The following is a 16,956-nucleotide window of genomic DNA, read 5'->3' on the forward strand; positions in this document are numbered from 1 at the left end:
CGAACAATAAGACATAACTTGGTCCTTTTAACTTTTTTTGGATATAAAATATATGGTCCCAAATGTGTTATTAGCTACAGTCTTCTTATACTAATTACATATTTGGCTTATATTTTCACTGCTGAATACCTTTAATTTGTAGGTGATTGTAAAGGAATGAGTTTCTATCTGTAAGTCATTATGTGGAATAATGGCTTTTGAGTAAAGATGATTTGCTATGTGGAAGCAACTGAAAGTTTTATTTATCTGTGTCCATACATGTGTAATATCAGTATATGTGACAAATCTAGTTACAAATACCGTTTCAACCAATTAAAAAGGATGTATCGTTTATCGTATGTTGTAAACAATATATATATTTAGCCGCCAGGGTGCGTGGCGCCATGGATACTAAGGTGAACCCATGCGATGACTTTTTCAACTTCGCGTGTGGTACGTGGATTCAAAAGCACGTTATCCCAGAGGACAAGAGTTCGTTTGGCACTTTCACCCAACTCCGTGATGACGTTGATATCATAGTAAAAGGTAAAAGGTGTGCGTACGTTTTAGATGTACGAAAATTACGACGAACGCATTGACCTAACACTCCGTGTCGCTATAACTTAATGGTAATTAATGTCACTGTCTTGACTTTCGAGCAAAGATATCTAAACAGTTGTAGGCATTCAAATTAAAGCATTCACCTGACCTTAGGCTCAGTAGCGTATTCGATATTTATTATCATATTACGTGTTTGCAAACTGGAATATATTTATTTATGACTTTTTTATAGAGAAGATGCCTATACTCAAATAAAAAACAACAGCAAGTTCATGAATATATATTTTCTTTAGCGTAATTTCAATATTAACCGCTTAAAAAATCTACCTAAACTGTCTTGTCGTTATCAAAGGTGACGCTTAAAATGCGATACAATCTTACGGAATGTCTGGTTTAAATACAGTTTTGTTATCATTTGTGAACAGTTTTTACACAATTTTAAAGCTGGGAAATAATACGAAAATCTGCATAAACATATCAGACTGGGTGTTTGGTATTGGCACATATTTCTGACCACTTATAAAGCTAATTATGAATGTTAATATACTTTCTATAGTGTTCGAACATTATTGGTACAAATATATTGTTGTAAATGATAGTGTTTTCCTACAGCAGCATTCGAAGGAAAATTAATTTTCATACTTGATAGGAGACTTGAGTATGTTTTGGTGGAAATATATGTTGACATGATCTAAGCATTTTCGGTTTTAATAGACACTACGGTATTTTTACACTTTACATTTAATTTCGAAAAATTGCACATTTATAACAGTTAGAAGTGTTACTATCAATCCGCAATTTAATTTTAAGCGCCTTTCAGACCTGAAGTGATGAACAAAACGAAGAAGAGAGGAGACACAATAATCGGTTTCATTTCACAAACTTCATATAAAATGCGCGTGTTTTCACAGGTGTTCTTGATGTTGCCGACAAGCACGACGACCCGGAAGTGGTTACAAAGGCAAGGAAGTACTACAAGGCATGTGTAGACGAAAGTAAGGCGTAAAAGATATTTTTGTTTCTTTCTTGATATTTGTTTTGACAAATTCTTTTTTGGTGTCTACTGTCTGACTGTCTGTCTGATGTCTGTCTGTCTGTCTGTCTGTCTGTCTGTCTGTCTGTCTGTCTGCTGTCTGCCTGTCTGTCTGTCTGTCTGCCTGTCTGCTGTCTATCTGTCTTTCTGTTCTTCTGTCTGTATGTCTGTCTGCCTGTCTGTCTGTCTGTCTTTCCGTTTGCCCGTTTGCCTAACCGGCCGTCGAACTGTCGTTCTGTCGTATACAAAACATACATACACTAACATTTGGTGCATGTTCATGTTAACATACTGGGACAATTACAAAGGAAAAGTGCAAGCCATGTGCGTGTTTGTTTTCGTTTCCAATCAGATAGTTTTAAAACAGCAGCAAAAAACAACAAACAAACACAAACATCATCACGAACAAGAAAGCACATACATACACTGTATTTCTGTTTGCAGAGAAAATTGAAGACTTGGGTCTAACCTATATCCAATCTTATATGACGGCACTTGGCGGATTCCCAGTCCTTGCTTCGAAACCTGGAGGCAACTGGGTTTCAGCTGGGTTCGACTGGGTGAATCTTTTGGTGAGGACTAGAAATGGAACAAATAGCTTGCCTCTGATAGACGTAGGTGTGACGCAGGATGACAAGAACCCATCGAAATATATCCTCTACGTAAGTAGTAAACAGTTAGTGCTAACTGCGTTATAAGTATAAATTTATGTCACCCGACCGATCCTTAAATCCTCGATTCAATAACATATTAATTTTTTTAGATATCGTTATTTCTTTTAAAACTCTTCATAGTTCGTGTTTGCTTAATCATATTTTGAATTATTAATAGCATGTTTGGGTTTAATTTGAAATATGTTGCCTTGATGGCCAATTAGATTTGTATATGTAATATGAATATCAAATAGCTGTTGCGCTCAAAACTCTCTTTCACCCTATCATATCTCACTCCCACTGTAAGTACTAAACATATATCAAGCATCCATAAATGAACTCAATGTATCTTATTCACGTTCTTGGACTTTCAGGTAGATCAACCCGACCTTGGTATGCCGAGCAGGGACTACTATCTCAAGGTATGTGCATAAATGCAACTTACAAACAAACATATTGACGCGATTACTTTGTCTTTATTATTTCGTTTGTTAGAAACGCCAATATATTGCATTCAACAAAAGTCTATAATTTTAGTTAAAAATGCAATTGTTCATAACATACTTCCTAAAAGGATCACAATATTAGTGACGTTTCAGTTGAAATGTGCCGTTAAAATGTTAAAGAACCTTTAGTCCATGTTTGGTTTTAACCTTTGCCATGTGTTCACAGCATCGAAGGAGATATACGAAATTAGTAAAAATAAAACATTATTGTTCACGTATAGTTATATGAAATGTGTTAACATAAGTAATACATTTTGAAAAAGGCACACATTATGATTGTAATAATTCTACACAATTACTTTTACTTCTCAAATTGTATCACGACGCATAACCGTATGTGCCACTAACATGACCAACTCTATTTATGGGGCCAAGCCTATATTTTTAGTATTCTAAGTTGAGTTTTAGATCTTTGACGATTTATTTGACCATATGCTCTATATTTGCTTTACATAAACTAAACTTGAGCATGTAAATAATGTTTAATAAATACCTGGCATATTCATAATGTCATGCCATATTTTATTTATTTCAGAAATAACATGTTCACGACAAAAGTTTAAACGACCTACTTACCCATTGTTGATGATATTGATTACAAATGATTTATTTTATTTATATTATATGGATCATAATGGCTTAAATATCAACATATTGATACCAGTCTACACGGTCTGCTATTAAGACGTGTGTCTTGTCAAGTGGATTTGATTTGTGTTGCTCTGTTTGTCAATTGATTCCTTGTAATCAATAAAGGACCGCATAGAAAAAGTTGTATTCTTCTGTCGGAGCAAGTGAATTTTCACTGTATGTGTAATTTACTACAAACATTATTGGTACCGTTTCATTAGATTAGTTTTAACGATATAATGTCTAAATAGGGTTTAAAAGGTAACTATATATAGGCTCGGTACAACAAAAGAAGCGCAATGACATGTCACTAATGGTTAAATTTCGGACATCATGCGAAATCATACACATAGTTGTCAGGTCGGCAATATACATTAACAACACTGTTTGATATGTCAGGAGCGCAATTCCACCGACCTGATGGCCTACCAGACCATGTTGGAAGAGATTGCTGTAGCTCTGGGCGCTGATCAAAGGAAGGCTAGTGAAGCTGCAAAGCAAGTGGTTGATCTGGAGATTGATTTAGCAAATGTACGCACACACAATGTTTGAACTGAATGACTATCTTTAGTTTTAATATATTTAACGAAATATACGGTCTAAATTAAATATACATTACTTTCCTACTACGCGAAGTCAATACAAATGCATATTATTGGTTTATTATCTCAATATATATTATATATGTATGAGTTATTTAAACATCAAATTAAAAGATCGATGCACGCTCATGGGCTTTAATAAATTTTTAAATATGTCTTTATATAACATCTACGACGAAAGAATAAGTTTATTGATTAAACAATAAAACAAGTGTCAGAACAATAGCTGTACGCGTAACGCAAATTTTCAAGTCCATGACAATTGTGTCCCCAAAAAAAACATTTCTATATGACACATAAATAAAAACGGTACGTTTTGTTAATACATTTTTCGGTAATATCCAGATTACAGTGCGCAAGGAAGACAGGCGGGACCCTGAAAAGCTGTACAATAAAATGACCATCACCGACTTGGCGTCACAGTTTCCAGGAGTAAGAATACATTAATGAGGGATATTCAGAGTTTTATTTAATAAATTAAATAAATGATAAACACACACATCATAAAATATAATATTAACAAAGAATATTAAACATTAAGTAATCTTGCAGGATTGACATGAGTTTTCTTTTAAGGGCAGGGGTAACTTAGCATCAAATAGTTAATAAATGACTGAAATGCATTTAATACTGAATAAATTTCATAAATGAAATAACGTGCATCTTCAATTTTCTAGGTTGCCTGGCAAAGACTTATAACTGGCATTTTTAATCACGTTGGCATGACGATAGGTGGGAACGAACCTGTTATTGCTATAGCTCCACCATTTCTTTCCAAGTTTGGAAAAATGCTCAGCAGATATACCGCAGAGTAAGAGATACTGTACTGGAAGTCATTTGTTTGTTACAATTCTTTTTAATACGTTTGGTTTATACAAACGACAATTAATACATACTGGGAATTTGTGCTGTGCCAAATGCACCAAATGTGAATGCATAAACACGAACAAAATACTCGAATTAGTTGAAACTAATGCTGAAATTGTTGACCAATAAACAAATAACAAATTGTTATATGAACAACGATTAAATATGAGTATGCTATTTGGATAAGTCAAAATAAAATGCTTTTCTACACAGGACGCTGGCAAACTATGTTGTTTGGCAGAGGGTCGTTGGAAAAACAGCGTTTCTCCCACAAAAATTTAAGGAAATCCGTCTGAAGTACAGTAAGGTCTGTACATACCATTAATGTTGTAGTAAATAATTTTCAGCTTTACATTGAGGAAGCATTTGTCAAATAAATTAAACAATACGTAAGTTGAAATACTTAATACGTTTTTCACCAATGAATTAAGTAAGGCATGGCAATTTTTTATATATACCCTATACGTCATAAAAATTATGAGAACAATGCAAATATGTATTGAACTAATTTTTCAAACTGACTATAATAGACAATCCCAGAATCGATAACTTGACCGCCGCCATATTGCCTATCACGTGACCCGCTGTCATTGTAGTACTGATGAATCTGGTAGACTACAGCGTTCAAAGATCTCAAATAAACAAAGATAAGAAACATTAAAAAATTATACTACACATCGTTAAAAATAAAAGTTAACTAAACATAATACACGCTAGATTTCTAACATAAGTGTCTCTGCAACAATAGTCAGTGACAACACGTAATCTTTAAGGTCAAACTGGCATGGTTCTTTCAGTACTCCTATCAGTTATGCCCTTGCTTAAACACGCTTATTTCGTTATTTAAGATTCCAGGTCAGCACATAAGGTAGTCATAAAGACTCAGCCATGACCTATAAATTAACTCTGACATACACACATATGAAGACTTACATGCAAGCAAACTTAAATAGTTCCAAAAATGTTCGATATATTTCGTAAACGTATTAATTTCTTTGTTAAACGTTCACTTTAAAGTTTAGATTTAATATACACACTTAAAACTCGAACATAATAAGTGATGTTTTTCTTCGTTAATTACGGGTTGCCAGCCAATTTAAGCAAGATTATGGTCATACAAATATTCGCGATCGAGGAACGAAAGCATTCCCTCAGTGGAAAACGATGTCCCAAGGGTGGATTTAAAGTGTTAATTGGTATGTCTGTGACACCACATTTTGCACATGTGTAGATCCCGTCGTTAGGATAAGATACCATGCGTTACCTTCAAATAACATGTTAAATTAAAAGATAGGCCTAATTTATACTGAGTTTTATGACTCTTAAAAATACAGATTTGCCTTGTTTCTATTTATCACTAAATAACTGACAAAATATTTATTTAAAGAAATACGAAATATTATATGATGACCAAATCGATTACAGAAACTATTTACATCTTCAATTATATAAAATATAATCGCTTCACTTCCTTTTATTATTTAGGTACCTATACTAACATATAGGTCCCTGTATTGTTAATCAGTACCGTGATGGCGGAACATGCGAGTATTCAGGGGCGGTAATCCGGTAGTTATCGATTTCTGGGATTGTCTATATTATGCAGCAAATTTCACTTAATTAAGCATAACTTATATTTCAACATATTTCTAAAAAATAATTCATGCAACAGAAACATATCCTCATTATATTCTTTGATAATGTTATCAACCAATACGTCATAGATGGTTTTTAAAATCAATATGAATTGCTATGAAACGTGTCTTTGACTTAAATTTATTTTCCCTTTCATCAGTCAAATTGTTTTACAAATCGTTTCTTATCAATCTGAAAATGTGATCATTGTGTTGGTGAGTTTGAAGAGCAAACAATCAAAACACTCTGATATGCATCCAATCAAAATTTGATTCAAATATTAAGTACTCATTTCATCAAATTTCATTTAAGAAAAACATAAACCGACAAAACATTGAAGATGGATGTAAATATGAGTTTTCTGGATAGTTGTCGTCAAAATTAAACTGTGCATTTTTCATATCTAAAAGTACTTTCGCCAGTTCGTTGTTGTTTTTATGTAAACATGTATTTTCGTCATTAGGTGGCATAAAACGGATAATTTCTCATCGTTGGCAGGTGATTTACGGGACAGCCTCCGTACCCGCCCGCTGGCAGACATGCGCCTCCACTGTGACCGACGCCATGCCGGAAGTGGTCGGTCGGCTGTTTGTGGAAACGGCCTTCAAGGAGGACGCCAAGAGAGATGTAACGTTTTTGTTTTGAGTTCATGGTTGCTTTCCATAAATAAAGGACCACGTGCTATGACAGGATTTCTTTCAGTATAATGATGCTGAAACTTCAACTCTTTATATTTGTCCCACGTGTTCAATCGATTAAGACAGAAAAAACGTAATGAGTCGGTAATAAACGATATACACCTTGATTAAAGAACATATAAATTGTATCGTTGTTACACGAAAAATGACCAACGACTGGCTAAGAAATTATAGCTACACATAGCTATAACACAGGTTATTCTTAGTATAAAGAAAGTATGGCGGGCTTTATGAATGAATACACATTTATTATGGCTTTTAAATGTCTTATATACTTATAAACGAACCAAATTTGTTCTTTGTATTCAGAAAGTGTAGCTTGCATTATATTCAATATATGAACTTGTTAGTATTTACTTGTTTGAATACCTTTTTGATGACACGGACATGAACTTTTTTCCTTAATATTTGTTTACATATTTAGACAATACTCTAAGTATCGTACAATATATATTTGCACTGTACATTCTTCAATTGGTAAAGAACAATAAGTTAAGATTTGAAGTGAGTTAAATTATGAGTTTGTTGAAAAAAAAATTCCGTAGATATCATGCACTAGCACGAACTCAATTTGATGAAAAAGATGCTCTTTCCCAGGTATTGGATCTTGTAGACAAGCTACGTGAAGCGTTCAAAGAAATGATTGACCACCTCGACTGGATGAGCTACATCACCAAACAGATTGCAAAGGAAAAAGTGAGCAGACAATCGGCCGATTGGCTAATAATTTGATGTTACCCCCTTGCTCATTTGTGTCCATATACTCATAGGAATAACACATGAAAAAAAATGTACATGCATACAATGTAAGATAGCATGTGAGATTAAAATATTTGTGAGTACTGTAAATTTGTTGACATTTATATGTCCTCTTCACATGATATTTATGTAAAATGTATATTTAATCCGTTATCCGGGATGTTGCATACTTTCACACGAGCAGTATAGTTAACTAAGCATATTGTTATATATGGGTATATTTCATTTAAGTATCGCTTAACTTATTGCAATTATCCATATCTAGCGATAAACAATACTGTCTTACGTTTTTATAATGTGTGAAAATAGTATTTTCGTTCATTTGTGACTCTTTGTAATGCTCATCTAAATTCCTGAGACAATAATGCTGTTGCTTTTCCCCAACATGTGTTTACGTCATTGTATTTATTTTCCAGGCCAATTACATAGACCCGCGAATCGGTTACCAAGATCTTGTGTACAAAAACAACGACTTGAATAATTTGTATGAAAATGTAAGAAGTAATAACACAATTATTTTACTAGACCTTTTATTTAAAAAATGCCAATCATAATAATAAATTATATTATATTATATCATATTATTATATTTTATTATTTTCCACGAGTATTAATTGATTAGATTAAGTTAATGTGGTAAATTTATATCCAATTAAATACTGTAAGACTTGGAAAATACTTTTAAAAATTAACTTGCAAAAAAACATAATTACAAGGAAAATTTGCAAATCTGAAACCTTTTTTAATTCATTTTTTTCAATTTATCAAAACGTGAACAGATCACTTTAAGCAATAACAATATATTTTAAAGGTGCGTGCTGTCCGATTGTACTATATATGGACAAAGTTACGTAGGCTACTGAACAATTTCGGTATTTGTTGCCTAGGTGACTGTAGACGAGAACGACCCCCTGAAGACTCTAGTCAGTATTGGAGAGGCCTCGGTTATACGCAAACTTCTGCAGCTGAGAAAGGACTACGACAAATCAGAGTGAGCGTCTGGCATTGGGTTGTGGCACTCTGTATTTGGCGTCTTAAACTGGCCATCCTCGCCCTCTTTTTTCTATTGACCGTTTGGCGGCTTAATCTGGCCACCCTCGCCCTCATTTTCTTATTGACCGTTTGGCGGCTTAAAATGATCACCATCGCCCTCATTTTTCTATTGACCGTTTGGAGGCTTAAACTGGCGACCCTCGCCCTTATTTTTCTATTGACCGTTTGGCGGCTTAAACTTGCCACCCTCACCCCCATTTTTCTATTGACCGTTTTGCGGTTTAAACTGGCCACCCTCGCCCTAATTTTTCTATTGACCGTTTGGCTGCTTAAACTGGCCACTCTCGTCCTCATTTTTCTATTGATCGTTTTGCGGCTTAAACTGCCCACCCTAACCCTCATTTTTCTTTTGACCGTTTGGCGGCATAAACTGGCCACTGTCGCCCTCATTTTTCTATTAACCGTTTGGCGCCTTAAACTCGCCACCCTCGCCCTCATTTTTCTATTGACCGTTTTGCGGCTTTAATCATGTTTATGTTTCATGTCGTATTGTGAGTGTTGTCTTTCATTAAATCAGCAAATGAATATTGGCTTGTAAAAAGACGACCAAGGGTTATTTTTCTCTTGACAGTATTTCTAGAATTATGCATACCTATATACATGCGCCATATATCAAATACATGTTTATCAACATCTATGATCCGTTGACTAGAACGTTACTGGTACTGTCGCGGTTTGATATTACACATACGCGAGGACTGTTATAACTTGTGTTAATTGCATTAGCTTAACTCTGAAAAATATCCGATGAAAAACAAGTGCCTTCTCCTTTTACACCATTTAACAACAAGAAAGTTTTATTATAAATTATTTTCTTAAAAGTGATATATTTCTTATGTTTACATCGTAGCCCTTACATAAATGTTGCTAGAACTATACGTTGTATTCCTACACATCTTAAATAAAACGTCACTTTCCAAGAACTTCATATTCTGACAGTCATTTCGTTTATTAAGCTGTTTAAATTTGTATATTTTCTTCTATTTCACCATATTCTTTGAACTTGTATACGAACATATGGGCATTAATCTATTAGTAATTTATGTATATTACGACGCTTAAGTTTATTCACACAAATAATTAACTTGCTGATTACTTTTAGTAACGTAGTTCTGTATTTGCTCTACGCCATCATTTTATCATTCGGTGTGTATTTTCTTATGTAATTTTAGGTGGCACATGTCCCCAGCAACTGTGAATGCCTATTATGCGCCAAATCTCAACTCCATAAGTACGTATAGTTGATCGCAAGTTGCAATTCCATGATAACGTATAGTTGGTCACTGAATGTCAATTTAACAAGCAAATTCGTTCATCCTCTTATCCAACATTGTTCATCATCCTCTTATCCATTTATATACTCATACGAAGTTTCAATGAAATCCGTCAAAGCACTTCAAAGATATGGCTCTGGACACACACAAAAAGCATTTTTCAAGATACAAAGGGCCATAACTCCGTTATTATCCAATGGTGTACAATGCCATTTGGCCTTCATCATCCTCTTATCCATATATATACTCGTACCAAGTTTCCATGAAATCCGCCAAAGCACTTCCCAGATATGGCTCCGGACACAAAAAAGCATTTTTTTCAAGATACAAAGGTCCATAACTCCGTTATTATCCAATGATGTACAATGCCATTTGGCCTGCATCATCCTCTTATCCATATATATACTCATACCAAGTTTTAATGAAATCCGCCAAAGCACTTCCAACATATGGCTCCGGACAAAAAAAGCATTTTTTTCAAGATACAAAGGGCCATAACTCCGTTATTATCCAATGTTGTACAATTCCATTTGACCTGCATCATCCTCTTATCCATATATATACTAATACCAAGTTTCAATAAAATCCGCCAAAGCACTTCCAAGATATGGCTCCGGACACAAAAGTGCCGGACGGACGGACGGAAAGTATCAACTCGATCAGTACGTATAATTAATGCAATGATGGATTCACCCCTCCCATCTTAAATAAGCACTTACATTTTATGCTTTTCCACACATAAGTCAAATATAACTGACAATAATTATATTTTTGACTTAATGTTACATTCTTTTTATAGGTTTATCAATTACTAAATGGTTATTATAAATTTACCAGAGGCAAAAGGATCTGACCCGCTCATCCGACAACGGAATAGTATCAATTATTATCAATTATAGTGAAGTTTGGGATTTCACATATAAATACTGTCCATTTATGAATTTTGTGTTGGCGAATAGAAAAGAAATAATTATAAAAGAGGTTTATATAGTTAAATCATTTTTTTAATTCTTTCCAGCATTCCCGGCTGCAATTCTCCAACCTCCGTTTTATTCAAAAGACCAACCAGCGTACGTAGCTAAACCTGTTCCTTGATTGTTGCTGATATAACTGACTTTCCTCGTTTTTGCTATCGGAGATTTTCATGCTTACAAAGTTGTTTTTTTAATCGAGTATTTTCATTTATTATTATTAACAATAATTTTCATAAATATACCACGAAAATCTAAACAAAAACAGTCGTTCTGTATAATTTAATCGGTCATTGGGATACTTTTATTAAGAAGGTCAGTAGAATATTCGAATAAATGTTCTGACTCAAAATGGCATATAGATTAAATTGTAAGAAGGTGACTACATGCATGTTTGTACAAATGTTGATGTATTCTTCTGATTCATACAGTTCTCTGTCCTTAAAGTCATTAACTTGATGTTTAATATCTTTTATTATACGCATGTCTATTAAACTTCATGTATGAATCAGACAGATTATATAACAAGTTAAGGTTATGCCCAAACGTATAAATTATTACGTAATGTATGCATATTTTATATTCATATCAGCTATTTGAACTATGGAGGAATTGGGTACGTCATCGGTCACGAGATTACGCACGGTTTTGACGATCAAGGTAAGGCTCTATAGAGAATAATATCTTCCTTAACACAAGTTTATATGCTATGTCATCATCAAACTTGCATTGCCAACATTCATCCTGTAGAGTAAACTAAGCTGTATTTTAGCATTGAAAGGATACACCCGTCGCATTTCAAAAATGACATGTTTCGAGGCTTCTTGATGTCTCGAGGGCATTCCAAAACCCTTAAACGTATGCAAGTTACGTTTGAAATTTGTATTGGGTGTTATCGTCAACACCATATTAGTCGGCTTATCTCGCACTTTAGGTCGTAAGTATGACAAAGAGGGAAATCTTAAGTCCTGGTGGACAACGGATGACGGCACGAAGTTTGTGGAACGTGCTCAGTGCATCATAGATCAGTACAACGGCTTCGTGGTGCCAGGAACAGGCAATATGACTGTGGGTATACAGGACCAGATCAGACCCATTATTTAATATAAATAATGACTGTTATAAGAATCAATTAATTTTATTTTTAAGACAGCTGTGATCTATACTTTTTAGAGCTATGGGGAATGTTGAAACCAATTTACCAAAAGAGGTTTCGGTGAATTATCAGTTCTTTTGCATGATCATTTAAATCAATTATAATTTTTAGTAGACCTAGTCTATAATGTTTTGTACATTTTTGATTGAATTGTTTATATTTTGAAGTGATAGCGTTAAAAAATCAGGCAAACTTTGGATGACATAATATGTGTTTTTTTAATCAAACTGTTCCTATGTTCGGAGAAAATACTTTTTTTGGAGAATGGTAAGTGTTATTTCTCAAAAGCGCTATTATTAAAAACAACGCATGCTTTGTGTCTATTGCAGATAAATGGTATCAACACCCTTGGCGAAAACATAGCGGATAATGGTGGCATAAAAGAAAGCTTCAATGTGAGAATATAGCAATCGACAACATTATTTAAAATATTTGTTCTTTAATGGTGAACACGCCAATAATGCGCTTTATTTGCAACAATAACATACTGTCCCATTTATCAAACGAGTTCTGCATTAAACATATTTTGAGATGGGATTTATTACACAACAAACCTGTTAAGGCGTACTGACAATAAAAATGGTGTTATATCCATATTTTTCGTGGACCTTAACAAGCGTATTGGCGGTAATTACGGTTATATACAAAGCGTATGAAGGCGTATCTATAGTGGGAGGCGAATAAGGTGTATTAAACATACTTTGTTCAAGGCTTACCGGAAGTGGGTGAACAATGCAAGAGGAGGCAAGGAGGAGCCCAAACTGCCTGGTCTGCCTTACACACCGAACCAGCTGTACTTTCTCAACGCTGCACAGGTATCTGTTATTTTTCAAGCTGGTTCTTAATTATTGGGTATTAAAAACGTATAAGCAGTGCATAACTTTTACACAAATCACCAATGAATTGAGGACCAAAAACACTAACTGAAGCCCACAGTTACCATTTAAACCATGTAGTATATCCCTCATATTTAAGAAAAGCATTCCAGCAACAACTTGGCCCTTTTAAAGACACACAGAAAAACAAAAAAGTCCTTCTTGGTCGAACACAATTCGATCTTTAAGTTATACAATGCCAAAGGTGTACTTACAGTCAGTTTTTATTGAATAGGTCTGGTGTGGAAGTATGAGAGATCAAGCAAAGGTGGAGCGTATTCGTACCGACCCACATAGCATATCGGAGTACAGGTAACACAAACATTGGTAACATGAAACAGTGCGAATGACCATTTGTTGCGTCAATAAACTCCCAATTGCAAGATGTAGATTTATGTTGATTGTTTTGAATATACAAAGGCATTTTCCTCTGTTGTTAGATGTAATTTAAACAGAGTGCTTTATGCAATTTGTTGAAAGCATTTGATATATTACAGTCAGCATAATATAAAAATGTTCATGTATATGTAAGAGCTAACATCGGTGCAAATCGGGATGCCGAACAAACCGGCGTCCTGGCATGCGACAACATTTTATATTGAGCTTTATTTTGTCTGCAAGTTTATGGATAATGTGTACACCTTGCTTTGCACTTTTTAGACTCCGTTATATGGAAAGTACGGATAATTTAGTTTCTACAGCACTACAAGTATTCTTTTCCGATGTATTATGTATGTTAAACATTAATTGCATGAAATTCACACTTTACGGTCCCCTACTGAACTATAATGTTTTGCATCCTGTTCAATTTCCATGCACCACTTTCAAAGTGTTTTTGTCATGCAGAATCGATATTTGTTTGTATCATGTACAATTGTTTTGCCCTACTTCTTGGGTGTACGGGCCCCACAAGACTACTATTTTGTTGTATAATATACCATCCCCTTCCACCACTTTCTGTGTGAACGGTCACTTAGCCACGTAAATGTGCATGGTCGTATAAATAAATGTTGCCCCACTTTCAGAGTGTACGGTCGCCTAAAGATTTTGGGAATATCCGTACCTTTTTTTCAAGTTTCTTGTCCGACATTTCAGAGAGAACGGTCCCCAAATGAATAACAATCATATGACTTAAGTACTACAATGATTTTTGTATCATATATAATTTCCTTTCCGCACAATTCGGGGAAAATGTCCCATGCAGAACTGCAAGTTTGTGTATGATACACGCTTTTCTCTTCCCACATTTCAGAGTATACGGTCCTATGCAGAACTACGATGAGTTCTCCAAGGCATGGAACTGCCCTGCAGGATCCTTCATGAACAGTAGGCGCAAGTGCTCCGTCTGGTAGAAACAAGGTACAAATATCATTGCGCAGGTAGAACTCTTTGGAAGACAATATATATTTAAAATTTATTAACATGTCCCTAATAATTAAAACAATTGCAGCATATTCATGTTTTTGAAAAGAATTTTAAGGTTGAAGAAAACAAGCATTGAAGGCATACTGCAATTTCATTTTACAGGTTCATTTGGTGTGTTAAAATAAAGGAACTCATTTAACTACACTTTACCCACGTAAAAATAAAAGCTTACATCGATAATCAGTTTTTTTTTTATATAGCTTTATTCGCATTTGGTTGACACGCAAAACAATGTCCATGGGTGTGTAATTCTAGAATGTATTGTTATTGCAGTACTTGAATTAATTCTTGTGTTACATAACCACGTGTCCCCCCCCCCCGTAATCTACACCACCTCCTCCGTAATACCGACCTGTTTGAAATATGAACGTTTTTTTTGCACCTTGAGTCGCCTTTTCGCTGTTTATGCTGAATTTCGTCGTTTATGCAGAATTGTTTCTGTTACAATTGTAATACTTTTTTCTGTCGGTTTGCAGAGCGGTGAAGTGGTACGTGTTTGTGATGTGAAACTTCTACTCCAGATGTGTGACATTTAATATTTTCAAAACTGATCCTGAACCATTTGTTTTACATTTTTGTATTTTTTGGTACTATTTTGAATAGCTTTTGCTCATATTTTACTGGTTTTTGTTCTTAGTTATTTTTATACAAACTAGTTATATTAGTAGTTATATATATTTGTGAGCATTTTTTATAGATGCTGCGTTGTTTTCTGTAGGAAAGAAAGTGTTTCCAATCTTTTGATCTGACAGCCCTCGCGTGAAATACATCAATAAATATTTAAAAACTACGCGGATAAAACGTGTAAAGCGTTTTGTGTTTTGTTTGGAAAGTCATATTTGTCTTCATGCATTAAAGCTGATATGTCGCAGATTGGGAAAATAAAACGAATAAAATATGGTGTTTTAAGTTAATGGATACAAGATACTAAACAATAGAAATGCTTGATATAGCATTGTTTAAACAGCATCAACGTTCAAAAATCCCTGATTTAGTCATGTCAACTAGTGCTTTCATGACAATGTCAAAAGCGGTTCATAACGCTTTAAGCTATTTAAAATCGGATAGTTATGTTCAATTACCAGTTCAATTACCATGACGGCAAAACTAACAAGTCAACTTCACTTCAGAAGAATAGACGCCTTGATGTTTATGCTATTGATGACGTTACTGTGTAATACGAGTCTAAAGTTCATTGATTATTGAATATAGATGTCAATCTCCACGCAGAGTTGTCGTTCCTTGCTCTCACATACAACTCTGCGAAATGCTCAGCTTGCCATTTTGCCTATAAAATAGGTAAAACCGAACAAACGCATTCAATGTATATTTGATTGGATATTTAAGATCGCATGCATTAAATTAAGAAATATGACTTTTAAATGACCGATAAATCGTGCAAAAACTTGCGAGTTTTAATGCAACTCTTTGGAACTATTTTATTGCCCATTTACGCAGATGGAATCATTCCACGCAATTTACAAATGTAAACAATTGAACATAATGTTTATTGAGTGACGTTAGGAATTGCTTCGACGTGTGTATGTATGTTGGTTTCTTAACATCAAAAAACCATATCAATTTTATAATAATGAATTAAGACTGATATAAGATATCATGGTATGAGATGGTTTTCTTTAATGCAGTGAATGCAATGTAACCGTCGTGCAAGAGATTGTTTAGTATACTATAACCTCAATGATGAACGCTTTGCATGATCATGACATGAATGAGACGCTTTCATAACAATAGTCCGTTCTGAGCCCAACACAGAGGTGAATGTAATGTAACCGTCGTGCAAGAGATTGTATAGATGTATGCCAACAGTACTATAAACTAAAGGTTAACAAACAGTAGCCAATCATGGTTTGCTGAGTGAGAATAATAATTGATATGAACAGAGTTTTAAGACGGAGAGTTAAAAGACTCAAATTTAGTCTAACTTCGTACGTTGGTAATCAGTCTGCTTTTCTGTCAGTCGTAGACAACTTAATTGTATTGTAAAATGTGCTTTAGTCGACGTTGTTATAGGTTTTACTGGTGCAGTGGACATAGCGGGATGAAACTATCAAAGCATAAATTTGTAATACGGTTTAACACCTTCCAGAAAATCTTAGGATACATATTTCCTTTTTTATTATGAATCGAGTTTATATAACACAGACAATCGATGAACATGGATGTTGTAATCCAGTTTGATCGAGACAATATAAAGTTATCGAAACGTAAAATGTTCTTGTAAGAATGTTATTGTACTTTGTGGGATCTAAACAAGGTCC

The 16,956-nt window shown here is 34.4% G+C and overlaps 1 protein-coding gene across 3 annotated transcripts in view; it reads left to right on the forward strand.

Moving 5' to 3' along the window:
* LOC127882220 (membrane metallo-endopeptidase-like 1) overlaps positions 1 to 15,900 on the forward strand; it is a 38,511-nt gene extending 22,611 nt beyond the window's left edge. For all 3 annotated transcript variants that reach the window (XM_052430734.1, XM_052430735.1, XM_052430736.1), the window contains exons 5-25: positions 364 to 525; positions 1,452 to 1,535; positions 2,018 to 2,235; positions 2,601 to 2,648; positions 3,762 to 3,893; positions 4,310 to 4,396; positions 4,642 to 4,775; positions 5,045 to 5,138; positions 6,965 to 7,093; positions 7,762 to 7,860; positions 8,340 to 8,417; positions 8,811 to 8,914; positions 10,149 to 10,207; positions 11,269 to 11,320; positions 11,814 to 11,881; positions 12,156 to 12,289; positions 12,707 to 12,772; positions 13,088 to 13,192; positions 13,488 to 13,564; positions 14,505 to 14,611; positions 15,154 to 15,900. In XM_052430734.1, the coding sequence (XP_052286694.1) occupies positions 364 to 525; positions 1,452 to 1,535; positions 2,018 to 2,235; positions 2,601 to 2,648; positions 3,762 to 3,893; positions 4,310 to 4,396; positions 4,642 to 4,775; positions 5,045 to 5,138; positions 6,965 to 7,093; positions 7,762 to 7,860; positions 8,340 to 8,417; positions 8,811 to 8,914; positions 10,149 to 10,207; positions 11,269 to 11,320; positions 11,814 to 11,881; positions 12,156 to 12,289; positions 12,707 to 12,772; positions 13,088 to 13,192; positions 13,488 to 13,564; positions 14,505 to 14,604 (2,030 nt within the window). In that variant the 3' untranslated portion in view covers positions 14,605 to 14,611; positions 15,154 to 15,900. The remainder of the gene's footprint in view (positions 1 to 363; positions 526 to 1,451; positions 1,536 to 2,017; positions 2,236 to 2,600; positions 2,649 to 3,761; positions 3,894 to 4,309; positions 4,397 to 4,641; positions 4,776 to 5,044; positions 5,139 to 6,964; positions 7,094 to 7,761; positions 7,861 to 8,339; positions 8,418 to 8,810; positions 8,915 to 10,148; positions 10,208 to 11,268; positions 11,321 to 11,813; positions 11,882 to 12,155; positions 12,290 to 12,706; positions 12,773 to 13,087; positions 13,193 to 13,487; positions 13,565 to 14,504; positions 14,612 to 15,153) is intronic.
* The last annotated feature ends 1,056 nt before the right edge of the window (positions 15,901 to 16,956 follow it).

Source organism: Dreissena polymorpha, chromosome 5 (assembly GCF_020536995.1).
Source record: "Dreissena polymorpha isolate Duluth1 chromosome 5, UMN_Dpol_1.0, whole genome shotgun sequence".
Classification (NCBI taxonomy): domain Eukaryota; kingdom Metazoa; phylum Mollusca; class Bivalvia; order Myida; family Dreissenidae; genus Dreissena; species Dreissena polymorpha.